Below are 27,917 nucleotides of genomic sequence, written 5' to 3'. Positions count from 1 at the left end.
CTCCCTCAGGCCCGTAGAAGCACATGTGTAGAGTTTGATGACACAGGTCACAATTAAAATAAGTTTCTTCAACTTTTCGCTGTTTAAAAGACTGTACACACCAGGTGTGGAAAAACCAATACACTTTGTACTTCATCTAGAGACTGTAACTCAAATGTGTGAACCACTTAAAGTACTTAAAAAGATTTTCCAAGTCTTTTGCACTGATGATCTATCTTCTGGATAGGTCATCAGTAATTGATTAGTGGGGGTTCAACACCCAGGGCACCCACTGATCAGCTGTTTGAGAAGGCACTAGCACTTCTGTGAGCATCGCAGACTTCTCTGTGGTGTGCTTGGTATCGCGCTCTGCCCCATTTACTTGAATAGGGGTGACCTGCACCTAGGCCATGTGACAGATGAACGTGTCGTCACTGGCCAAGGAAAAGCTGTGAGAAGGCCACGGTGTTACTGCGAGCATTACCACCTTCCTAAACAGCTGATCGGAGGGGTCCCGGGTGTGGGACTTTCACCGATCAGATACTGATGACCTACGCTGAGGGTAAGTTTTCGACAACCCCTTTAATCATTTGAATAAACTTTATTAAGACCTATTCTAAATGTCATGAAACAAATTCCTTTAAAAATAAGTATCAGGTGCCTCTAGAGCTTTGGAATCCATATACTCGTACACTGCTCATATATCAGAGGCCCTGTAGAGGCAGAACAAACAATTCTGCTCCTGCTTGTACCTGCTCCACTCGCTAAAAGCTCTGCATAGCACATCCCATAGTCAAAAACAGTAATGTGCTATGTGAGCTCCTGCCTCTGCTCACTCCACTTTGCTAAAAGCCTGCACCAATGTGGTATGCAAGAATTATAGTAAAGTAGAGCAAGCGCAAGCAGCAGCTCTGCATAGCACAATGCTGCTCCTGCATGCACTGGCTCAAATAAAGCATGACATAGCAAATCAATAATGTGCTATGCAGAGTTTTTAGTAAGCGGTGCGGACATAGGCAGGAGCAGAGATGTGTGCTCTGCTTGTGCATAGCTGCTCACTGTGGCCCCACAGAGGAAACTGTACATGAGTACAACACTTAAATGATAGCAGAGTACGAGTGTACAGATTCAAAAGCGCTATGGACTCCTGAACAAAGCAAAGAAAACAAAAAAAAAATCATTACATTTTTTTTTAATGACATTTGGCAATAAGTTTTATTAAAGTCTATTCAAAAGTTTAGGTCCACTTTAAACTGACACTAACTGCCACAATTTCTGTACCTCATTGTGAGAACAATAAATATTCTTATTCGCACCAAAAAGTGTCCACAACATTCCACTAGGACATAGTAACTCCTTCAACCCCACAGTATTTCTTGTGAATTATATTAGTCTTTATTTTAAAACCTTCTTCTGTGCAAAACTATAGTACTAGACTAGAGCTATCCTGACATAATCCCTAAAAATTATATCTACCTGTCATCTCCATCCATGTACTTTGCTAAATTTAACCTTTAACCTTAAGTCTCATAACTTTCACTGTCTTCAACTCATTTCATACAGTATAGTAACTTCGTATTAAATTATTATTTCCCTCCTTTGGTATGTACGTTAAGCAAAATTGAGGAAGGCCTTATTTTCTTGTATTTATTTCTGTAGATGCAGCCATTCTAGTTTATATTTATATTGTTTTTGCAACTTCATTTTTCACTTTTTACCTTCCATTCACATGGCTGTATATAAGGATTGTTTTTTGCTGGGCAAGTTGTGTTTTCTAATGGCACTATTTAGTATTGTTGAAAAAGATGTGGTGGGAAGCTGCAAAAAAATCCCAAATAGGGTGGAATTAGAAAAAAATACTACCACAGTTTTATGGGGTTTGTTTTTATGTCATTCCCTATTTGGTAAAAATGACATGTCAACTTTATTCTTTGGGTCACTGTGATTACAACAATAAAACATTTATAGAGGTTTTTCTTATTAAATATAAAATGTATAAAAAAAAATCTTTGCATTGCTATATACTGATCCTCATAACTTTTTCTATAGTTACTTCTACAAAGCTGAATAAAAATTTATATTTTTCAATAGTTCAGGTGTTTAGGGATGCAATGGTGCAAATCATTTTTATTTTTAATTATTGTTTGCTTTTTATTATGTGGAAATCTTATCCCATAGACTGTGAATTATTACCATTGCAGTCTATGGGAGATTCACTGTCTTCCTATGGAGCTCTGGCACTGAGGTACTATTGCTAGGGTAGACCTGGAGCCCTTAGAAGGCTTGAGGCTCCCCAAGTCACTGGATAGGGGAGCTGTTTGGACAATGTGAGCACAGGATTCCCAGTGAAACGTCTCTCACATGCCATGGTCACAATTGAAGGGTTAAATGTCTGTGATTGGTGTTATTATTGATTACAGACATTAGCTGAGGAAGTTTACTGGCTAAATAGCAGGCATACATCAGCCAAGGCCTTCCTCCAAGAGCGGGTGCGGTCTTTAAAGACCTAACATGCGCAGTACATGCACGGCACAAGTTGGAAAAGGGTTAATAAAAGTAATAAGTAATAGTAATAAGGGGATTTTGAATGTTCTTTAGGTGGTAGAAAATGTAGCAAAATTAGTATACCTTTGTCATTTGTAGGTGAGATTATGGTTATTTTTTTTTTGGGTGATATTGACCATGTTTTTAGAGCCAAAATAACTATGTAGAGTACCTTCGTAGAATGTGCCTTTTAATGTGATTTTGCAATCTTATTTCTTTAGAACAATCTCTGGGGAACAAGTGAACATTTCTTTTCAGAGATGTCAATCAGTCACCAATACACTGCTTCTTTTCTTTTTGCATATTTGAGTTGGCTTATGACAAGATCAGAAACAACACACATCTAATATATAAAGCTGAGTGTATGTGTGTGTGTGTGTGTGTGTGTGTGTGTGTGTGTGTGTGTGTATGTCCGCTAAAGAAATCTGTACCGTTGCATTTACAATCACAAAATTTGGCACACAGGTACATTAGGTGTCCGGGAAGGTTTTAGCTCTCTAGGAGGCACTGTTCCTGAGATATTACCAAAAAACACATTAGCCAATAGAAGCTTGGTCACATGACAGTTATCAACAAACCAGCCATTTATCTTCACTGCTGTAGGAGAGATTTAAAGGGAGTCTGTCACCACAATTTGCCCTTATAGACCACTTACATAGCACTATAGCATAACTATAGATCAGTCAAATGGTACCTTTGTCTTTTTGTTTGGATGTTCACCAGGGGCAAAAACATAGTTTTATTCATATGTAAATGAGGGCTCGCAAGTGCCCAGGTGCCTTCTTCTCATATAACCCCTCCCCAGCCTGTTGCTTGGCCCACCCTGTAAGCCTCTTACGTCATCCAGTGTACTGGCCGATATCCCGCCCACGCATGCGGGCTGGGGAGGGGTTATGTGAGAAGAAGGTTAGCGGCCTGGGCACTTACAGCCCGAACGCCGCCCCTGGGCACTTGCGAGCCCTCATTTACATATGAATAAAACTCAGTTTTTGCCCCTGGTGAACATCCAAACAAAAAGACAAGGGTACCATTTGACTGATCTATAGTTATGCTACAGTGCTATGTAAGTGGTCTATAAGGGCAAATTGTGGTGACAGACTCCCTTTAAAGGAAATCTATCACCAGGATAATTGCTATTGAAGTAAAGCCATGGCCTAATAGCACTTAGTACCTTATTTCAAGATTTACTTTTGTTCCAGCAATAGATGTTTTTATCCTCTGAAAATCCAGTTTATTTGGTATGCAAATGAGCCAGTAAGGTGCCCAGAGGGGCGTCACTCTTGCAGGAAGGAGCCCAGACACGCCCCCTGCCACAATGTGTCCACCCTCAAAAGATGTAAAACCACACCCCCAGGTCCAGCTAAGCCACTCCCCTTATCTGGTTAGGCCATGCCCCCTCCACTCCTGAGCCAACGGGGATTAAAAAAAATGAAGGTAAAAATCTACTTCTGTCAGCTGCAGGAGTGGGAGGGAGGGTGACTTTCTCCCTGCAGCTTACACTCAGACAGCACAGTGCTGCTGTCTTGGAGTGAGCTGTTCAAAAGGACACGCCCCAGATTCGGTTAGGCCACGCCCCTCCCACTCCTCAGCCGTGTGGGATTGGAAAAATTAAGTTAAAAATCAACTTCTAGGTCCCGATAGGCCACTCCCAGATCTGGTTAGGCCATGCCCCCTCCTGAGCCGACGGGGATTGAAAAAATGTCTTATGTCAGCTGCAGAGGTGGGAGGGAGGGTGGCTTTCTCACAGTCAGACAGTACAGTGCTGCTGTCTTAAAGTGAGGTGTTTTAAAAGGATGCGCCCCCGATCCAGTAAAGGCCACTGTTAAGGGGGCGGGCCCCTGTGGAGGTCACTGTTAGGAGGGTGGTATGCTGTTGAAGTCACTGTTAAAGGGGAAGGCTGCTGTAAAGGTCAAAGTTAAGGGGGTGGGCTGCTGTGGAGGTCCAATTTTAAGGGATGGGGCATTGTGGGGGGGCAGTGTTAAGGGGTGGGCGGCTGTGGGGGGTCATTGTTTTGGGGGCGTTGTGCTGTAGATTTCACTGTTATAGTGGATAGTGTTGATATCTTTTAATGACACACACAAACATTAAATGAAATAGATTTAATATACCCGAGTGAAGCCGGGTCCTTCAGCTAGTCATTTATATAAATAGGCAATGCATGGTACCCCTTTGTATAGTTTGGAAAGATCATAATACCTTCACTACCCGATGAAGTATTTCAATACTACAAGTTAGGCGGCTAGATATTTTAGTGCTAAAAAATGTTTAGTTTTACTCAGAACTTTTACTTTTCTTAACATTATGGAGATTGATAAAAGCCAGATATGCATCAGTTTCAACCAGGGAAATTGGCCCTATAATAAAATTAGTAGCAGCACTGAGTATTAAAAAATATGCATCTATACAAAAAGAGTCATTAATGTCCCATGTTCACAGCAGAATTACGCCATACTGTTTCTGTGTGCTGCTGTATAAGCTCATTGGTGCCACATACATGGAGCTATACTCTTCTACAAGCAATGCTTCCAGTGTAGAATACCTCCATAATTAAGGCATTTTATATAAGACGAAACATTTTTTATGTTCATTTTGTAGCGAATTTGACAGAAAAATTCTAAATATATGTTTGAGTGAAAGTATGTGAGATGTATGGGAGTAGAGTAGATGCTCTATACACTACAATGGAAGCTCGGTACAACAGAGATCTATATAATAGCGGTGCGTGCATGGACCATGAAACCAAGGATAGACACATGCCTATCCACAAATGCTTGAAGACTTTTAGGGGCCTCTTAAAAAACAAACACATATTAAATATATAAAGTCTTAAACCCTTTATATGTCAGATAAGAGGAATGCTTAAAGTCACAGTTTAATTTTTCTTTGTAACATTGTCTCTGCATCGATGATTTGCTGATGATTTTGTATGACATGATATTAAATTAAGTATAATTTTTCAAATGTATGCCACACATATGTAGGTTTTTGGTTTTCATAAAGCAGAGTTGCTTGTTTTAAACAAAAATTGCTTTCTTTTTTTGTGTTTTTTTTTGCTTATGGATGCTCTCGGTGTTTGGTCTATTTCCCACTACTGTTAGTAATTGAGAGTGCTTTCCAGATGAAACAAGAATTACATATATATGTAAAAAATTGTTTTAACTGTCTTCATGTAGCGTATCTTATGTTTATGGGTTAATAACTGTTTATCTTTCATCATTGTATAGCAAAGATGAAGATTCTGACGTATTTGAGGAAGAGAAACCTGCATCAATGGGTAATATATAAAAATCTCAAATCAATATCAATCACATAACTAGCTTTAATATATGTTCTGTGTCCTGTTAACCTATACAGTTCTTTAACAATATCTTTCTGTTCCAGAGAAATATATTCCCAGAATAACTTGTTCACATGATGATTTTCCTGAAGACAACAATGATGAAGAAACAGAAGATAAAAGTAAAGAAAAGAACAATGAGGATGAAAGCGATGTGCAATTGTTTGTAAGTCTTTTTTGGGGGATATTCAATCTGTCAATGTTCTTGTTTTAATTCTAACAAATTGGGGTAATTTACTTTTCTTTCATATACATGTAGTTTTGAAAAGATAAAGATAGTATGCTTTTTACTGCATTCCATTCTTTGTTGGAAAGGTATTCCATTGTCATTTAATTTTGTACACTTGGATTCTTTTAACATCTTTACAAAGCATTGGCTTTATTGTGTGGGCTAGAATATGCACGTTTAAATATATTCTTCCTATTTATCATGTTTAATAGGAAATGGATCTATTGTTCACTTTATATTTTTATTCACACTGGAGATAATTGTGTTTCAGCTCATATTTTTGTTCAATTCTTTGTTAATTACCGTTTATTTTTATTCTATTTTGCTGTTTTTAAGTACCAATGAGTGAAATGTTAAAGGCAAACTAACGTAAAATTAGCTTATTTCCTAGTATTGTATAGTGCATGCTACAAAAGACCTTTATTATGTGTTTCAGAAAGAGCACTTGGAAAGGTTGATTATAGTAGGAATACATGTCCTCCTACTCTCACCTTCACACAGCAGACAATCTACAGCAGCTTGTGCCCTGGGCATAAATGGTTGCTCTGTTCTGCATTTAGAATGTATTATATTTTAAGGAAGTTCTGAAGTAGAACCATGCAAATAATCATTTACTACTCAGTAAATATGTGGTAAATGTGCTAAAATGGCACAAAACTTTGAGTTTACATCTCTGTTGTATTTTCAGTTACTCGGAGGAGCAGAAAAACAATAACAATGGATCCATTAAATAGACTGAATAATGGAACACCTTCCATTTCTATCTGTCATTCACTCACTTAATTGTTGAAAATACAATAAAAAACAAAAGCCACTTTCAGCTGTTTTTCTATTATTTTTGCAGAAATAAAAGTGCAACAGATAGGACAATTTCTCCCAAAAAATAACTAAAACCTGATGGAACTGAAACAAAATGACGCAAACTGAGCCCAACTGATGCTCAAAATAGCCTATTCAAACATATGAGGATTAAAACAGATCAGATTTTTTTTTTACATTTTGTGATCCTTTGATAGAACAATCAACACAGATATGAACTTAGCCTATTATGATAGATAGATAGATAGATATAGTTCATCACTGTAGAAACTGTAAAATCATAAAATAAATTATGTTAAAGGGGTTATCCCATAAATTTAATAAAGAAATAAAATAAGAGGAACCAGAATATTGTCCACAGGAGAAGAAGCAGGGGGTACTATCAGAAAGAAAAATGTATATAAGAATCTAGCAATATATTTATCACATGTATATAGAAATTAGAGTTGAGCGAACTTCTTGAAATTAATTTCATGTCCCATTCATCAGATTTTTCAGAAAAATGTATTTGTGACTGAATATACACAATTCAGATGTGCTCTATTTGTCCTTAAAATTTGACACTTTGAGGTCTTCTACATTTTTTGTATATTTTGTTGTTCTCTCTTTTTTATTTTTTTATAAGTTTTTGGTGCCCCCCAACCCATTTTAAGCTCTTGAATGCAATGACAGCAATAGCAAATAATGAGTCACACCAACATATATAGCTATGGTTAAACACATGGTTAATGATGTTAACAAAGAGCATATTTAAAAACAATTGGCGTTATGCATTTATTATGCTGTTTCATATTAGAAACCTTCTAAAAATTGTCCATTATCTAGAACAGATGGTATTTAAAGAGATGGTATTATTGGAAGAAAGCAGTGGCTCCTTGGGCGCAAGTGTCCAAAAATTATACATTAGCACCTACACCTGTTTGCACACACACGTTAATGTCATAAGAAACAGTGGCTTGTTCTGCACAAGCATCTTGTCCATGGATACACACAAACATGTTAATGTCATAAGAAACAGTGGCTTGCTCTGCACAAGAAATTAGTCCAGAATGTTTGCCCATATTTCTACACACATATATTAATTGTCAGAAGAAACAGTGGCTTATTCTGCAATTGAACACTTAGAAATATTCTTCTTTTTATTTGGGAGCAGCAGCAGTACAATATGGATGTGGAAGGGGAAACGTATGCAGACATAATAGTGGTAGCAATACTAGTGCCAGCAGTAGCAGCACAGCATGGAACAGACAAGGCAGCAAGTAGATGTGTTTGCGTGGCTATGGTAGTAGTCGTAGTAGTGGTGACTGTGTAAGGGTAATGGTAATGGCAGTAGAGGTAATGGAAGCGATAGAAGGAGGATTGGCAGAGGAGAGTATCAACTGGGGTGGTGGTGGCAGCAGCAGCCATATGGTACAGAACCTAACGGTAGGCAGGCAGATATCATCGGCTTTAGCCAGATCCATGCCTGATTAATTTTGACAAAAGTGATGTTTTGTACACTGGGAGAGGACATCTTTGTCTGATCAGGTCTGACTACGCCACCTACATTACTGAAAACACCAATGAGATCACAATGGAGGCTGGACAAATTAATATAGAGAGTGCAAACTGGGCCAGTTCTGACGACAGTTCCAATCTATCTGCCCAGAAGTCCATGGGGTCAGGGAGCACAGTATGTACCAGGGAAAGATCACAGTCCTTTAGGAAATAAGACAAATTTTAAAAAAATGCACAGCTGGACAGAAGTATAAATATCATATAGAAAAATTTAATTTCAATGCACCACATTTACATAAAAATGCGAAAATTTTTATGGACACCTGCTTGGCAAAAAGTTAAACTGATTTCATACATAAGAATTCAATTTTGTGGATGAGGAGACAATTTTTACAGATGCCTACCAGGCACTACTTTCAATTGATGGCATACAAAATTTTATTTTTTGCATGATGAGAACATTTTTATGGACCTATGCCTGGCAAAAAGTCCAACTGATGGCATACAAAAATGTTTTTTAAATTTTTGTGAAGAATTAAATTTGCTTAACCCCTTAAGGACTCATTTTAAGTGATGATAACTTTAAAACGCTTTGACTTATCCAGACCATTCTGAGATTGTTTTTTCATCACATATTGTACTTCATGACACTGGTAAAATGAAGTAAAAAAAAATAAAAAATTATTTATAAAAAAATACCAAATTTACCCAAATTCTTTTAAAATTGCAAATTTCCAAGTTTCAATTTCTCTACCTCTATAATACATAGTAATACCTCCAAAAATAGTTATTACTTTACATTCCCCATATGTGTACTTCATGTTTGGATCATTTTGGGAATGATATTTTATTTTTTGGGGACGTTACAAGGCTTAGAAGTGTAGAAGCAAATCTTGAAATTTTTCAGAAATTTTCAAAAACCCAATTTTTAGGGACCAGTTCAGGTCTGAAGTCACTTTGCGAGGCTTACATAATAGAAACCACCCAAAAATGACCCTATTCTATAAACTACACCCCTCAAGGTATTCAAAACTGATTTTACAAATGTTGTTAACCCTTTAGGTGTTCCACAAGAATTAATGGAACATAGAGATACAATTTCAAAATTTCACTTTTTTGGCAGATTTTCCATTTTAATAATTTTTTTCCAGTTACAAAGCAAGGGTTAACAGCCAGACCAAACTCAATATTTATGGCCCTGATTCTGTAGTTTACAGAAACACCCCATATGTGGTCGTAAACTGCTGTACGGGCACACAGCAGGGCGCAGAAGGAAAGGAATGCCATACGTTTTTTTGAAGGCAGGTTTTGCTGGACTGGTTTTTTTGACACCGTGTCCCATTTGAAGCCCCCTGATGCACCCTTAGAGTAGAAACTCCATAAAAGTGACCCCATATAAGAAACTACACCCCTCAAGGTATTCAAAACAGATTTTACAAATGTCGTTAACCCTTTAGGTGTTCCACAAGCGTTATTGGCAAATGGAGATGAAATTTCAGAATTTAAATTTTTTGGCAAATTTTCAATTTTAATCCATTTTTCCCAGTAACAAAGCAAGGGTTAACAGCCAAACAAAACTCAATATTTATGGCCCTGATTCTCTAGTTTACAGAAACACCCCATATGTGGTCGTAAACAGCTGTACGGGCACACGGCAGGGCACAGAAGGAAAGGAATGCCATACGGTTTTTGGAAGGCAGATTTCGCTGGACTGTTTTTTTTTACACCATGTCCCATTTGAAGCCCCCCTGATGCACCCCTAGAGTAGAAACTCCAAAAAAGTGGCCCCATTTTAGAAACTACGGGATAGGGTGGCAGTATTGTTGGTACTAGTTTAGGGTACAAATGATTTTTGGTTGCTCTATATTACACTTTTTGTGAGGCAAGATAACAAGAAATAGCTGTTTTGGCACCGTTTTTATTTTTTGTTATTTACAACATTCATCTGACAGGTTGGATCATGTGATATTTTTATAGACCAGGAAGTCACGGATGCGGCGATACCTAATATGTATACTTTTTTTTTATTTATGTAAGTTTTACACAATGATTTCATTTTTGAAGCAAAAAAAATCATGTTTTAGTGTATCCGTAGTCTGAGAGCCATAATTTTTTCAGTTTTTGGGCGATTACCTTGGGTAGGGTATGATTTTTGCGGGTTGAGATGACGGTTTTATTGGCACTATTTTGGGGTGCGTGTGACTTTTTGATCGCTTGCTATTACACTTTTTGTGATGTAAGGTGACAAAAAATGGTTTATTTAGCACAGTATTTATTTTTTACGGTGTTCATCTGAGGGGTTAGGTCATGTGATGTTTTTATAGAGCCGGTCGATACGGACGCGGAGATGCCTAATAAGTATACTTTCTTTTTATTTATGCAAGTTTTACACAATAATATAATTTTTGAAACAAAAAAAAATCATGTTTTAGTGTCTCCATATCGTGTCGATACCTAATATGTATACTTTTTATTTTCCTCCTATTTTTTACCAATTTTCTTTCACTTTATTTGGGGAAAATGACGTTTTTGTTTATTTTTACTTGAAACTTTAATATTTTTGGGGGGAAAACTTTATTTTTCAACTTTTTTTTTCACTTTTTTTTTTGTCCCACTTTGGGACTTGAACTGTGGTGGTTATATTCCTTTACAATGCATTCCAATACTTCTGTATTAGAATGCATTGGCTGTATGAGTAATACTGTGTTTATTACTCATACAGCTTCCGGGGCCTGTGAGATCCAGGGGGCTGGATCTCACAGGCTCTTCACCGGAAGGCAGCGCAATACCTTCCTTAGACATTGCGCTGCCTTCCATGCCATCGGGTCCCCCCCACAGCCGCATGGGGACCCGATGGCACCGCCCGATCACCGCGGCAACCGCAGGTAAAGACGCAAACCGCAGGTCTAAATTGACCTGCGGTTTGCGGAGATCGCTGATACGGGGGGATCACATGACCCCCCCGGCGTTGTGACAGGATGCCCACTGAATGATTTCAGCGGGCATCCTGCCCCGATTAACCCCCGCCACGATGTACCGGTACGTCATGGGTCCTTAAGGACTCGGGAAACATGCCGTACTGGTACGTCATGCGTCCCTAACTGGTTAAGGCGTAAAACTTTGCCACTGTAGACGCTTGGCCAAAAGTTCAATGGATGGGATATGGAAAGAATGGCAGCTGATAGAACAGGGAAAAATTAAATTTTAGAGAAGAATTAAATTTGGGGTATGCATAGAACTGCACCGCTATGGTTACCTGCCCAAAATCAACAGATGGGATATGGCAAAAACTGCAGCTGAGGCATAAAGAAAAATTACATTTTCGAGAAGAATTACATTTTTGGGAAAGGGTATAACTGTAGACATATGGCCAAAGGTCCAACGGATGTGATATGACAAAAACTGCAGCTCATGGCATACAGAAGAATTTTAGAGAATAATTACATTTTGAGGACAGTATGGAGCTTTGCCACATTTACCACAACTAAGTGGTATTGGTATAGTGGCAACTGTACCTTCGGAAACTTGGCCAGGTAAAAGTTTAGCTTGCTCACAACTGGATTGTGGAGTGAATAGAGTTTTTGTTCTGGTTACTCTTTATTGATGACTGACAACAAATCAGAGGCGGAGGAGTCTGAGCAGGAGAAAAAGTAATTGATGAGGACAATGACAAGGACACTGTACTGGTTGTGGATGCAGACTGGTTTCCACAAAGAAGACCGGGAGAAGACTTGTTCTAGTTCTATTTTCCCACTGGATCTGGTCATTTTAAAAAAAGAGACAATTTTGGCCAGAAGTAGAAATTATAGAACAAAATAAAATTTGGGTTGAAGAATGGAGCTGGGCCACATTTACCACAATTAAGTAGTATGGCAGCAACTGTACCATAACTTGGCCAGGTGGAAGGTCAGCTAGCACACATGCTAATTTATGCTCAAGAATAGTTTTCTCATGGCCACACATTCCATTTCACGATGGAGCATATGACAAGAAGGAGGAGTCTGAGCAGGATAAGAAGCAGCTGATGATGATGGCAAGGGCAAGGGCTCTGTACTGCTTGGAGATGCGGCCTGGCTGCCAAAAACAAGACCAGGAGAACAGACCTGTTCTAATACGGAATCTGGCCAGTTCTATTTTCCCACATGATCTGCTGATGTCACCTCATGTGCTGCAATAGAGCTCTGGTACCAATATTTATGTTTGAATGCCTATGGCCTATATTAAGGTTCATACAGTTGCAATAAAAGTATGTGAACCCTTTGGAATTATATGGATTTCTGCACAAATTGGTCATAAAATGTGATCTGATCTTCATCTAAGTCACAACAATAGACAATCACAGTCTGCTCAAAATAATAACACACAAAGAATTAAATGTTACCATGTTTTTATTGAACACACCATGTAAACATTCACAGTGCAGGTGGAAAAAGTATGTGAACCCCTAGACTAATGACATCTCCAAGAGCTAATTGGAGTGAGGTGTCAGCCAACTGGAGTTCAATCAATGAGATGAGATTGGAGGTGTTGGTTACAGCTGCCCTGCCCTATAAAAAAACACACACCAGTTCTGGGTTTGCTTTTCACAAGAAGCATTGCCTGATGTGAATGATGCCTCGCACAAAAGAGCTCTCAGAAGACCTACGATTAAGAATTGTTGACTTGCATAAAGCTGGAAAGGGTTCTAAAAGTATCTCTAAAAGCCTTGCTGTACATCACGGTAAGACAAATTGTCTATAAATGGAGAAAGTTCAGCACTGCTGCTGCTCTCCCTAGGAGTGGCCATCCTGTAAAGATGACTGCAAGAGCACAGCGCAGACTGCTCAATGAGGTGAAGAAGAATCCTAGAGTGTCAGCTAAAGACTTACAAAGTCTCTGGCACATGCTAACATCCCTGTTAGCGAATCTACGATATGTAAAACACTAAAAAAGAATGGATTTCATGGGAGGATACCACAGAGAAAGCCACTGCTGTCCAAAAAAAACCATTGCTGCATATTTACAGTTTGCACAAGAGCACCTGGATGTTCCACAGCAGTACTGGCAAAATATTCTGTGGACAGATAAAACCAAAGTTGAGTTGTTTGAAAGAAACACACAACACTATGTGTGGAGGAAAAAAAAGGCACAGCACACCAACATCAAAACCTCATCCCAACTGTGTAGTATGGTGGTGGGGGCATCATGGTTTGGGGCTGCTTTGCTGCGTCAGGGCCTGGACGGATTGCTACCATCGAAGGAAAAATGAATTCCCAAGTTTATCAAGACATTTTAAAGGAGAACTTAAGGCCATCTGTCCACCAGCTGAAGCTCAACAGAAGATGGGTGTTGCAACAGGACAACGACCCAAAGCAGAGAAGTAAATCAACAACAGAATGGCTTGAACAGAAGAAAATACGCCTTCTGGAGTGGCCCAGTCAGAGTTCTGACCTCAACCCGATTTGAGATGCTGTGGCATGACCTCAAGAAAGCGATTTACACCAGACATCCCAAGAATATTGCTGAACTGAAACAGTTCTGTAAAGAGGAATGGTCAAGAATTACTCCTGAACCTTGTGCACGTCTGATCTGCAAATGCAGGAAACGTTTGGTTGAAGTTATTGCTGCCACAGGAGGTTCAACCAGTTATTAAATCCAAGGATTCACATACTATTTCCACCTACACTGTGAATGTTCACATGGTGTGTTCAATAAAAACATGGTAACATTTAATTATTTGTGTGTTATTAGTTTAAGCAGACTGTGATTGTCTATTGTTGTGACTTAGATGAAGATCAGATCACAGTTTATGACCAATTTGTGCAGAAATCCATATAATTCCAAAGGGTTCACATACTTTTTCTTGCAACTGTATTTGGAGTTCATGCTGCCCTAAGCACTTTAGTGCTCAACTGTCCCATTATTCACATGCCACTATCCTATTCCCTGCTGCTGGTCAATATAGCAGTGATGTGTCATTCTAGATCATGTGACTGCCTAGACAAAGGACAGGATTGAGGTGCAGGAACATTGGGAGTGCAGACAGGTGAGATTTATTTCTTAAAATGGGTACGGGCTAACACCATTGGGGTTGTTGGGTTGTAGCCCGGACAGGCTCTTTAAAGGGGTTGTCTAATCTGAGATTTTGATAACATATCACTAGGATATTCTATCAGAGTAAGATAGGTGTACAGCTCACTTCTTTATTGTAGCCTTTTCCTCAGTGTTTACTGAATTCTTCTCAAAACTGGACAATCATTTTAATAGTGTAAACACAGTGTAGAATGGTACGGACAAAAAATACAAAATAATAATTTTGTATGAATATTTGCCATGGTGCATGATGCTGCCTTCTATTGTAAAACTCCACACCTTTTCTCCTTTTCTTACTGAGTTTATGATTTTGATCAAATGAAATGGTAATACACATTTGCTCCCATTTTAACTAATGAATACCTATTGAGAAGCATAAATAAGTGAGTTTTAATTTAACTTGGATTAAATGTTTTATAATCAGATGTGTCCTACTCCATTTTTACCTCTGTTAATGCAAATGATAATCAGATACACTGTCATGTTACTTTGCCAAAGGAAGTTATCAGTATATTTTATGTAGCGTAAATGGTTCAGATAAGGTAATAAAAGAAATTTTGACCATCTCATTTCATTTTCTAGAGGTATATTCTTTAGATATTTGTAATTTAGATTTGTACTTCTAACGCTTTAATGACTTAAACAATGAAACAGTATAAGACCTTGAAATACAGCCATCTAGCATGGTTGAAACCCACAGGCATTAGCTCACTAGACAGCTGAGCAGTTGACAAGTAACATGAACCTTACGTTAGAAAAAGAAGAAATTGTAAGATTTGCATATAATTACCGAGATCATGCAAATGTCAGTTATGAATATAAAAAAACACAGGCATTTCACTGTTAAATCCTGACAGTTGGCATCACTGAAAAGCTCAAATGCATTTGAGTACTAGTTGGCAGAAGGTCATTAAAACAGAATTTGCAGATACATTAACACACTCACTTTTCTTTGAGTGATAGTTTGCTATTTATAGTTGGCTGAGAGTTTCCTGAAAACATACTCACACGATAAGTTGTAGTGGGCTTCCACATAAAAATTGCATGGAGAAGTATGGGGACATTGAGCCTCTTTTTAATTGATTTGAAAGACGCTATCAATATACAGTACATACGCATAAAGTTGAGATCGAAATGATGGTTCTGACATTTGAGGGAAAAAAGACCGAAATGATTGGAGGCTTTCCACTGGAATGACAAAATTAACTACCTCAATACAGAATAGCAACAATAGCTAATAAAAAAAAGAGAGCGAAAAATTGGGGATTGCAAAACTTCCTAAAATTATGGCAACACATTGGCAAAAGCAGGAATGTGGAATCAGCAATGATACTCATGAATATCTGTAAAGTATTCAATATATTAAAACACCAATACAGACAAAGTAGATTGAATATGTGAAAGTAAAATGATTGGTCAAATACCGATACTGCTGATAAATCCAATACAGACAAGAGCTAATACAATAAACTGAATAAATAAGGCATTGCTAATGTGACTTCTTAAAATAAATGTATCTGTTCATCATTTTTAACTTATTTTATTAACTTATTGGAGAGTGTGTCACACCATATTCAAAAAGCATTACAGTTTTCTCCACATTAAGTGTTCTTAAATGTAATTCTCTATTAAATATAGTACATGGTTATATGGTCCATAATAAATCACTCATTTATTCCTTATTTCAATAGCATGATCTATGTGGTGTTATATTACATTATTAAATAGTCTGATGAAGTTTTAGATTAGAAGCACAGGAAAAGATATGTTCAAAACAAATTAAATTTATTTTATTGTGACTCCCTACAAATGTAAGAATTTGCTAATAAATTTATAGATTCAGTTGTACCTAGTTTCTCTGAAAGACCATCAGACATAGCAACATACCAAAGGAATAGTAAGGTTGGCAAATAACTCTATAGAGAAAATATTTAAAATCTTACTTGAAGCTTTTGAATGTACTGTTTCAATATAAAATATGCAATGACAATGGGTTATTTTATTATTGGTTTTAGTATCATATTATTATTATTTTTTTCATTCACCTTTTTGTTTAAGATTTCTAGAGAAAGGACGTTGATCCAGGGAGTTATTCTGATTGCCTGATTGGAGTCGGGAAGGAATTTTTCCCTTAAAATAAGGAAAATTGGCTTCTACTTTATAGTTTTTTTTTTTAAATATATATATCTAATAAAATAATGTTGATCCAAGTATTTATATAGAGATACATTCATAATATTCTATTTATATTTCCAGTGGGCAAGGTCATTTAATCATTGTATCATATCTTTATATAGGAGCTACAGATGAACAAAAGTTTATGAAAATATTTTCTTTGTCTTCTTAATGTACAATGAAGTATTACAGTACTTGAGATCATACTGCTTAAACCTACTGCAGTTACTTTGTAGATATTAAATATCAGCTAAAAATTGCAGTTTTTCATTATTATTTTTTTGGGGGGGTCCACCATAGTCTTTTCTAAAAGGTCAGCAAATACGTATGATTTATTTACCACTTAATTTTTTTTCAGGATACTAAACAATGTATTGTATGTACAAACAGATCTATATAATATAGAGTAGCAGCTACAAACGAAAATATAATTTTAGTGTGCATAAAAAATTTGATCAAATTGTGACTCAAATATAGTATTGCTTGTGTATAAATCACTTGTTTAGGATTCTCTCTCACCAAAACAGCTTAAAGAAGAATTTGGCCTTGTCCACCTAAAGAAAATGGCTTATGGGTGATTATATTAATAAGCATAAATATATGTAGGATCAATAAATAGAATTAGTACAATTCCAAGAGGCACCATAGAGGACATTATTTGTTCATAGAAGGAATTCATTCTCATCATCAACATAGTAAAGACTTTCTTCACATATGGAAGATTTACTGTAAAAATGTCTATAATTGTTATATTGTTACATATATCTGTAGTACACTAGATGAACACTTCACATGTTATACCAGTCATTATACATATTATACATAAAACAGTGGTAGGTTGTGGTGGCTCACTAGCAAGTAGTTAAGGTATGGTGCTGCAAGCTCATATAGAGGGAATCACCCCACCCTCTCTTAAAGGCAAATGTAGTAATAGAGTAATAGAGTAATGAGCGAGCACTCATACACTTGGCAACCAAATTGACATGTGCAGATTGTAATGTTGTATATTATTGCTACATTGTTCTTATAAATTTTATTACTTGTATTTTATGGGGATATAATAAATATTTTCTGCACATGTCAATTTGGTTGCCAAGTGTATGAGTGCTCGCTCATTACTCTATTACTATATTATACATAAAACCCCACCCCCTCCCCAGTGAACAGGCAAAAAGAGACTTACACTTTTTGTTAAAGTTATACATTACAAATTATACACCTTTTTATAGTAATATAGTAGTAAAATAGTATATAAGGCCGAAAAAAGACATTTGTCCATCCAGTTTGGCCTGTTATCCTGCAAGTTGATCTAGAAGAAGGCAAAAAAAAAAACTGTGAGGTACAAGCCAATTTTCCCCACGTAAGGGGGGAATAATTCCTTCCCGACTCCAATAAGGCAATCAGAATAACTCCGTGGATCAACGACCCCTCTCTAGTAGCTATAGCCTGTAATATTATTACACTCCAGAAATTCATCCAAGCCCCTCTTGAATTCTTTTATTGTACTTACCATCCCCACCTCCTCAGACAGAGAGTTCCATAGTCTCACTGCTCTTACTGTAAAGAATCCTCTTCTATGTTTGTGTACAAACCTTCTTTCCTCCAGACGCAGAGGGTGTCCTCTTGTCACAGTCACAGTCCTGGGGATAAATAGATGATGGGAGAGATCTCTTTACTGCCCCCTGATATATTTATACATAGTAATTAGATCTCCTCTCAGTCGTCTTTTTTCTAAAGTGAATAACCCTAATGTAGATAATCTTTCAGGATACTGTAGTTGCCCCATTCCAGTTATCACTTAAGATGCCGTCCTCTGAACCCTCTCCAGCTCTGCTATGTCTGCCTTGTTCACAGGAGCCCAGAACTGTACACAGTACTCCATGTGTGGTCTGACTAGTGATTTGGAAAGTGGTAGGACTATGTTCTCATCACGGGCATCTATGCCCATTTTGATGCAACCCATTAACTTATTGCCCTTGGCAGCAGCTGTCTGACACTGGTTTTTACTGCTTAGTTTGCTGTTTATTAAAATTCCTAGATCCTTTTCAATGTCAGTGTTACCCAGTGTTTTAACATTTAATATGTATGATTTGCATTATTTCTTCCCATGTGCATAACCTTACATTTGTCAGTGTTAAACCTCTTCTGCCACTTCTCTGCCCAAGCCTCTAATCTATCCAGATCCATCATTAGCGGTATAGTGTCCTCTTCAGTGTTAATTACTTTACACAGTTTAGTGTTATCTGCAAAAATGGATATTTTACTGTGCAAGCCTTCTACAAGATCATTAATAAATATATTGAAGAGAATAGAGCCCAATACTAACCCCTGAAGTACTCCGCTAGTGACAGTGACCCAATCTGAGTGTGTACCATTAAGTCGCTGTTGTACTTTTTCCTGGGTCAGACAGGGCACTTTTAATGGGGAATTTACTTTTACATTCTGCATTTCATCTGACAGTTTATTTTCCTCAGTGAATACAGTGGAGAAAAAAATATTTAATAGCTTTGCTTTCTCCTCGTCGCTCTCTGCAACTCCCCCCTCATTGCTCTGTAGAGGGCCGACACCTTCAGATTTATACTTTTTACCATTTATATAATTGAAGAACATTTTAGGGTTAGTTTTGCTCCCTTTGGTAATTAGTCTCTCGGTCTCTAGTTTGGCGGCTTTTATTTGTTTTTTACATATTAATTTTTTTTCCTTATAGTTTTTCAGTGCTTACTCTTTACCCTCCTGTTTTAGTGATTCAAATGCTTTCTTTTTTTTGTCATTTATTGCCTTCTTTACAGTTCTATTTATCCACATTGGTTTCTTCTTGTTCCTTAACCTTTTATTCCCATAAGGTATGTACCTCTCACAATTAGATTTTAGGTTGCTTTTAAAAATATCCCATTTTATAGCGGTACTTTTATTTTTAAGGACTTTGTCTCAGTTAGTTAGGCCTGTGGCCTCTCTTGGTTGGCTAAAGTTAGCTTTTTTGAAGTCTGGTATTTTTGTTCCTCCCTGTAGAAACGCTCATTTGAAGGATAATTGGAAGTTTATTACTTTATGGTCCCTATTTTCCAGGTGTCCCCCAACCTGCACATCTGTTGTTCTGTCAGGTCTATTGGTTAATACTAAGTCCAGTATGGCTGTCCTTCTAGTCGGGTTCTGAACCAGTTGGGAAAGGTAATTGTCTTTGGTTATTGCCAAGATCTTGTTTCCTTTATGAGATGTACAGCTTTCAGTTTCCCTGTCTATATCTGGGTAGTTGAAGTCCCCCATAATAACCTCCTCATTATGATTTGCCGCCTTGTCTATCTTGTTTAGTAGTAGATTTTCTGTGGACTCCTATTAGTAATTTATTATTGTTTTTGCCTCCATGTATTTCTACCCACAGTGACTCCACATGTTCATGTTCCTCACTTATATCTTCTCGGACTGTGGGCTTTAGACAGGACTTTACATAAAAACAGACCCCTCCCCCTCTCCGGTTTTGATGATCCGTTCCAAATAGACTGTAACCTTGTACATTATCTGCCCAGTCATAGCTATCATCCAGCCATGTCTCAGTTATTCCCACTATGTCATAGTCCTCCTCACACATCACTAATACCAGTTCCACAGTTTTATTAGTCAGGCTTCTGGCATTAGTATACATACAATTAAGAGGTTTATGTATATTTTGTACCCTACACCTTTCCTTCTGAACTGTTCTAGTCCCTCCTTCCATTCCTCCCCCAGTCCCACTACCTTGCTCCCGGTCTCTATCTTCCCATCCTATAACGTAATTACCCTCCCTCCAGTCCATAGTTTAAACACTCCTCCAACCTTCTAGCCATCTTTCCTCCCAACACAGCTGCCCCTTCCCCATTGAGGTGCAGCTCATGCCTACGATAGAGTCTGTAGCTGACAGAGAAGTCGGCCCAGTTCTCCAGGAACCCAAACCCCTCCTTCCTACACCAGTTCTTGAGCCACTTGTTAACCTCCCTAATCTCCCGCTGCCTTTTTTGTGTGGCTCGTGGTACAGGCAATATTTCGGAAAACACTACCTTTGAGGTTCTTTCCCCTAAGCTTTTGACCTAAATCCCTAAAATAATTTTTATGGACTCTCCACCTTCCTCTACCTTTGTCATTAGTTCTTATATGGACCATGACCGCTGGGTCTTCTCCAACCCCACCTTAATCCGCAATGTGTTGAACTCTAGCGTCAGGAAGACAACACACTGTTCGGCGATCACGGTCTTTGTGACAGATTAACCTTTTTTTACCCCTAATAATAGAGTCTCCCACTCCCAGTACCTGTCTGGCCTGCCCTGCTCTCCTGGTCCCCTGCTTACTGGAGCTGACATTCCCCTGACTGGCAGAGGAAGTGTCCGGCTGCAGCAGTGCTGTCCCTGATTTTAGGAACATGTCTCTTACATTTAACATAATTTTTGCAGTTTAGGGTGGGTTCACATCAGCGTTATGGATTCCGTTATGGCTTTCCGTTATAACATGGTTATAACGGAAAATAACGGAATCCATATGACGGAAGTCAAAACAGAAGCCTTTAAGAGGCATTCAGTTTTGATCTGTAATAATACACTGCGTGCAGAATTATTAGGCAAATGAGTATTTTGACCACATCATCCTCTTTATGCATGTTGTCTTACTCCAAGCTGTATAGACTTGAAAGCCTACTACCAATTAAGCATATTAGGTGATGTGCATCTCTGTAATGAGAAGTGGTGTGGTCTAATGACATCAACACCCTATATTAGGTGTGCATAATTATTAGGCAACTTCCTTTCCTTTGGCAAAATGGGTCAAAAGAAGGACTTGACAGGCTCAGAAAAGTCAAAAATAGTGAGATATCTTGCAGAGGGATGCAGCACTCTTAAAATTGCAAAGCTTCTGAAGCGTGATCATCGAACAATCAAGCGTTTCATTCAAAATAGTCAACAGGGTCGCAAGAAGCGTGTGGAAAAACCAAGGCGCAAAATAACTGCCCATGAACTGAGAAAAGTCAAGCGTGTAGCTGCCAAGATGCCACTTGCCACCAGTTTGGCCATATTTCAGAGCTGCAACATCACTGGAGTGCCCAAAAGCACAAGGTGTGCAATACTCAGAGACATGGCCAAGGTAAGAAAGGCTGAAAGACGACCACCACTGAACAAGACACACAAGCTGAAACGTCAAGACTGATTTTTCTAAGGTTTTATGGACTGATGAAATGAGAGTGAGTCTTGATGGGCCAGATGGATGGGCCCGTGGCTGGATTGGTAAAGGGCAGAGAGCTCCAGTCCGACTCAGACGCCAGCAAGGTGGAGGTGGAGTACTGGTTTGGGCTGGTATCATCAAAGATGAGCTTGTGGGGCCTTTTCGGGTTGAGGATGGAGTCAAGCTCAACTCCCAGTCCTACTGCCAGTTTCTGGAAGACACCTTCTTCAAGCAGTGGTACAGGAAGAAGTCTGCATCCTTCAAGAAAAACATGATTTTCATGCAGGACAATGCTCCATCACACGCGTCCAAGTACTCCACAGCGTGGCTGGCAAGAAAGGGTATAAAAGAAGAAAATCTAATGACATGGCCTCCTTGTTCACCTGATCTGAACCCCATTGAGAACCTGTGGTCCATCATCAAATGTGAGATTTACAAGGAGGGAAAACAGTACACCTCTCTGAACAGTGTCTGGGAGGCTGTGGTTGCTGCTGCACGCAATGTTGATGGTGAACAGATCAAAACACTGACAGAATCCATGGATGGCAGGCTTTTGAGTGTCCTTGCAAAGAAAGGTGGCTATATTGGTCACTGATTTGTTTTTGTTTTGTTTTTGAATGTCAGAAATTTATATTTGTGAATGTTGAGATGTTATATGGGTTTCACTGGTAAAAATAAATAATTGAAATGGGTATATATTTGTTTTTTGTTAAGTTACCTAATAATTATGCACAGTAATAGTCACCTGCACACACAGATATCCCCCTAAAATAGCTAAAACTAAAAACAAACTAAAAACTACTTCTAAAAATATTCAGCTTTGATATTAATGAGTTTTTTGGGTTCATTGAGAACATGGTTGTTGTTCAATAATAAAATTAATCCTCAAAAATACAACTTGCCTAATAATTCTGCACTCCCTGTACAAGTCTATAGGCAGCAGAATGGATCCATCCTGGTTTCCATTATGCAGGTGTCCAGTCCTGCATAACGGAAACCAGAATGAATCCGTTCTGCTGCCCATAGACTTGTATTATGACGGAATGCAAAACTGAAGCCTTTAAAAGGCATTCCGTTTTGCTTTCTGTCATAATAGAAGTCTATGGGGATCGTAACGGATACGTCCCATTTCCGTTATGCATAACGAAAAAAAAAGTCCTGTCGACAGGACTTTGTTTTTCATTTTGCATAACGGGAACCAGACGGATTTGTTATGATTCCCATAGACTTGTATTATTACGGATCAAAACAGAATGCCTCTTAAAGGCTTCCATTTTGACTTCGGTCTTATGGATTCTGTTATTTTCCGTTATAACCATGCTATAACGGAAAGCCATGATGGAATCCATAATGCTGATGTGAACCCACCCTAACCAACACATAATTACATCAGTTCTTTTTCAAATTAGTGAGTAGTGATGGACGAACATTAGCCGGGACGATTTGCGAACGCGATCGCGAGAACACGATCAAATGTTCGAGAACCACAAGTTAGGGGTGGGCCCCATTCACTTTAACGGCAGGCTAACCTGAAAAACCTTCAAGTCATATTTGCAGCCACCAATTACTTACCCATAACTCATTCCACAACATGGACAGTGACAAACCAGAGGGGAATCAATGACAAAAATTCCCACAAAAAATATGTATTTTAATCAGGGGTCATTTTTATGCGTCGTAAAGGGAAACACTCAAAAATGTGCCCTGCTGGAGCCTAGAAATTTTTTATGTTAGACTACGGGAGTGCAGGCCACAAACATTAGGCATTCACCGAACAGAAAACATCAAGTGATTATGTGGCTGGAGGTATATTAGACGGTCATTGGATATCAATTTTACTGCAGGCCAGTACAAATACATGTCAAATACATATGTTTAAAAGAACTAAAAATATAAAATTGGATTAAAAACATGGCTAACGAAATCAACCCTCTTGAAAAAGCCCCAAATGATAATAGTTGAAATTCGATAACATGTGGTCATCACAGGTGTTCAATTCCTCCGAGGCCCCAACCATTATGCATTCACCATACAGAAAAGTTCAAGTGATAATGTGGCTGGAGGTATATCAATTTTACTGCAGGCCAGTGGACTACAGGCCCCAAAAATTATTAATTCACCGGACAGAAAACATCAAGTGATTATGTGGCTGGAGGTATATTAGACAGTCATTGGATATCAATTTTACTGCAGGCCAGTGGAGTACAGGCCCCAAACATTCGGCATTCACCGTACAGAAAACATCAAGTGATTATGTGGCTGGAGGTATATTAGATGGTCATTGGATATCAATTTTACTGCAGGCCATTGAAGTACAGGCCCCAAAAATGATTCATTCACCGTACAGAAAAGAACAATTGATAATGTGGCTGGCTGGAGGTATATTAGATGGTCATTGGATATCAATTTTACTGCAGGCCATTGAAGTACAGGCCCCAAAAATTATTCATTCACCGTACAGAAAAGAAAAATTGATAATGTGGCTAGGGGCACATTAGCCAGTCACCGTATAACAATTTTACTGTTGTCCAGTTAGATTACAGGCCCCAAAAATTATGCATTCACTGTACAGAAAAGATAAAGTGATTATGTGGCTGAAGGTATATTAGATGGTCAATGGAGATCCATTTTACTGCAGGCCAGTGGACTACAGGCCCCAAAACTTATTAATTCACCGGACAGAAAACATCAAGTGAATATGTGGCTGGAGGTATATTAGACAGTCAGTGGATAACAATTTTACTTCAGGCCAGTGGAGTACAGGCCCCAAAAATTATTCATTCACTGTACAGAAAAGAAGAAGTGATTATGTGGCTGGAGGCATATAAGACGGTCATTGAATATCAATTTTACTGCAGGCCTGGAGTACAGGCCCCAAACATTATGCATTCACCGGACAGAAAACATCAAGTGATTATGTAACTAGAGGAATATTGGACGGTCATTGGATAACAATTTTACTTCAGGCAACTGGAGTACATTGGAGTATGGGGTCCCTCTTTAAACACTGGAGCATTAAGGCCCCCATTTGCACTAAATTGGAAGCAGTGGAGCGGCCTGGTTCCTGCTCATTGCCCAGGAGAATGTTGTCCTCGGTCTCCTCCCCCCATCCATGGACAACACCAGGGATCCCAGAAAAGTTTAAAGCCTGCTCTTCTTGCTCCTCCTCCCCCCAGGTACCATCCTCTTATGACTCCTCTTCAGACTCCTGCTGACTTGTCTCAGATGGAATGCAATGCACGCTCCAGAAGGAAGGCGCAAGGTACGATGTCACTAATGGCACCCTGGCTGCGACTGACCAGTTTGGTGATCTCATCAAATGGCTGCAGAAGTCTGCATGCGTCGCACATGAGCAGCCACTGGCATGGTGAATAAAAAACAAGCTCCCCAGAACCTGTCCTTCCGCAGAGTTCGTAGAGGTAGTCGTTAACGGCACTTTTCTGCTGAAGCAGCCTATCAAGCACATACAAGGTGGAGTTCCAGCGCGTCAGGCAGTCACAAATCAGACGTCTGACGGTCAAGTGGTGTGCATCAGCAAGATCTTTCAAAATAGCTCGAGATTTTCCTGGCCTGCCGTAATTCTTCCTGGACCCTGGGGTATTTGGCAATGAATCGCTGCACGACTAAGTTCGCTGCACGACACGTGTGTCATTTTGCCCTGTTTCAGCATGCTCAGCAGATTGGCACCATTGTCGCACACCATTTTACAAACTGTCAAATTGAGCGGGGTTAGTTACTGATCGGCCTGTGACCGCAGAGCTGAAAGGAGTGCAGGAACAGTGTGGCTCTTGGCTTCCAGGCACAACAGCCGCAGCAGAGCATGGCAATGTTTCACATGGCACGTCGAATAGGTCCTGGGGAGTTGGGGGGTGCAGCGGAAGAGGCGGTAGCAGTGGAAAAGGAGGAGTTAGCCGAGGTGGAGACAGAGGATGGAGTAGGAGGAGGAGAAGAAGCAGGCTTGCATGCAATCCGTGGCGGTAACACCAAATCCACACGGGTGCCACGGGTTACATTCTTGCCGGCCGTCAGAAGGTTCATCCAGTGGGCAGTAAAATTTATGTACCTTCCCACGTGTCTAAAGGCCTCCGAGTCCACCAGTTTATATGACAGTAGTTGATGGGCTAGCAGTTCCGACAAGCCGGCGGTCAGCCGTTGGACAAGAGGGTTTCCCAGAGTCATAAACTTTTTGAACATTTGGGCCACAGAAGCCTGCCTTTTGCCAGATGAATGTGACGACGGCATGGTGGATGGTGGAGTGGAGGACAAATGGGAGGAGAGAGGAGAAGGAGAAGAGGCAAGACCTGGAGCGCCGGGAGTGTGGCTTTGCGGTTCTTACGGTGTTGCTCCCACTGGGCTTGGTGATGAGAGGCCAGGTGCCTTCTTAAAGCGGTCATCCCTAGGTGAGTGTTGGACTTACCGCAAGTTATGCGTTGACAGCACAGGCTGCAGACGGCAACACTATTATCAGCAGTTGACACATTAAAAAAAAGTCCATACTGCGGAGCCATGTGCCAGCATCCTGGGAGCGCCAGATGTGACCATGCATGGTGGATGCCTCGCTCCAGATACATTTGCAGTCTGCTTTTTGCCTCCTGTGCACTGTGAGTTCTGCCAGCTTTTCCTCCTTCTCCTCCATATCTGCTGCTCCATCTCTCCCTCTGAACTCCCCTCCTCTTCCTCTCTTGCGGGCACCCACGTGACGCCCATCAACACGTCATCATCATTACCTTCACCACCACTGACATTAGAGATCTCGGAGTAGACAGCAACAGCAGAGACCACCATCCTTGGGCTGATCTGGGAACTGTCGTCAGACCGCTGGGTGGCGGCCATTGCTACCTCGTCTTCCTCATCCGATGCCAAGAATGGCTGCGCATCGGTAAGGTCTGGGAATGGATGGGAAAATAATTCCTCTGACTTGAGTGGAGTGGCTATGGTGGTGATGGTGTCTTTGGGGGTGCACACAGCAGAGAGTGAGGAGGGTGCTGATATAGAGGATGAGGAGGGTGCAGAAGCGGAAGGCTGAGTGAGTCACTCAACCAACTCTGGTGTGTCCTTTGACGTATTCGCACGCACCTTCTCCAACTTCCCACTTAGACTCCGGCCTGGTGCACCTGCTTGACCCCTACCACCCCTGCAGAATGGCCTGCTTCTTCCTTTTCAAAATGATCCTGTGACAAAGTCCCTTTAGAAGAGCAGTATTTGTGGAAGCAGGTATATCGCAGACCTCAATCAATATTTTGTGGAATCTGGTATATTAATCCCCTCTATCAGTATTTTGTGGAAACAGGTATATAGAACCCAATAATGAGTATTTGCTGGAAGCTGGTAAATCAAACCCCTTAATCAATATTTTGTGGAAGCTGGTTTATCGCAGGCCTCAATCAATATTTAGTGGAAGACGGTATATCAATACCCTGTATAAGTATTTTGTGGAAACAGGTATATAGAACCCAATAATGAGTATTTGCTGGAAGTTGGTAAATCAAAGCCCTTAATCAATAATTGGTGGAAGCTGGTGTATCACAGGCCTCAATCTATATTTGCTGGAAGACGGTAAATCAAACCCCTTAATCAATATTTGGTGGAAGCTGGTGTATCGCAGGCCTCAATATATATTTGGTGGAAGCAGGTATATCAAACCCCTTAATCAATATTTGATGGAAGCTGGTGTATCGCAGGCCTCAATCAATATTTGGTGGAAGCCGGTATATCAATACCCTGTATAAGTATTTTGTGGAAACAGGTATATAGAACCCAATAATGAGTATTTGCTGGAAGCTGGTATATCAAACCCTTTAATCAATATTTGGTGAAAGCTGATGTATCGCAGGCCTCAATCTATATTTGGTGGAAGCCGGTGTATCACAGCCCTCAATCAATATTCTGTAGAAGCTGATGTATCACACCCCTAATCAGTATTTTGTGGAAGCAGGTCTATCGCACCCCTTAATCAGTTTTTTTTGGGGAAACATGTATATCACACCAGTTGCAATTAATTATTCGAATAGCGTTTGTCCCTCTATATAGCTGCAGTATCTCAACAGAACCGCACACAACTGCTGCACAATACAAATTCACTAT

General features: G+C 39.5%; 1 protein-coding gene across 1 annotated transcript in view; it reads left to right on the top strand.

The window, feature by feature from the left end:
• The window catches only part of PPP1R3A (protein phosphatase 1 regulatory subunit 3A), a 101,959-nt gene that overhangs the window by 68,615 nt on the left and 5,427 nt on the right, over positions 1 to 27,917 (top strand). Inside the window, exons 2-3 of the mRNA XM_040411173.1 lie at positions 5,748 to 5,797; positions 5,905 to 6,026. Of these exons, the coding sequence (XP_040267107.1) occupies positions 5,748 to 5,797; positions 5,905 to 6,026 (172 nt within the window). The remainder of the gene's footprint in view (positions 1 to 5,747; positions 5,798 to 5,904; positions 6,027 to 27,917) is intronic.

This window comes from Bufo bufo, chromosome 1, assembly GCF_905171765.1.
Source record: "Bufo bufo chromosome 1, aBufBuf1.1, whole genome shotgun sequence".
NCBI lineage: Eukaryota > Metazoa > Chordata > Amphibia > Anura > Bufonidae > Bufo > Bufo bufo.
This window is presented reverse-complemented; position numbering and strand designations above follow the sequence as displayed.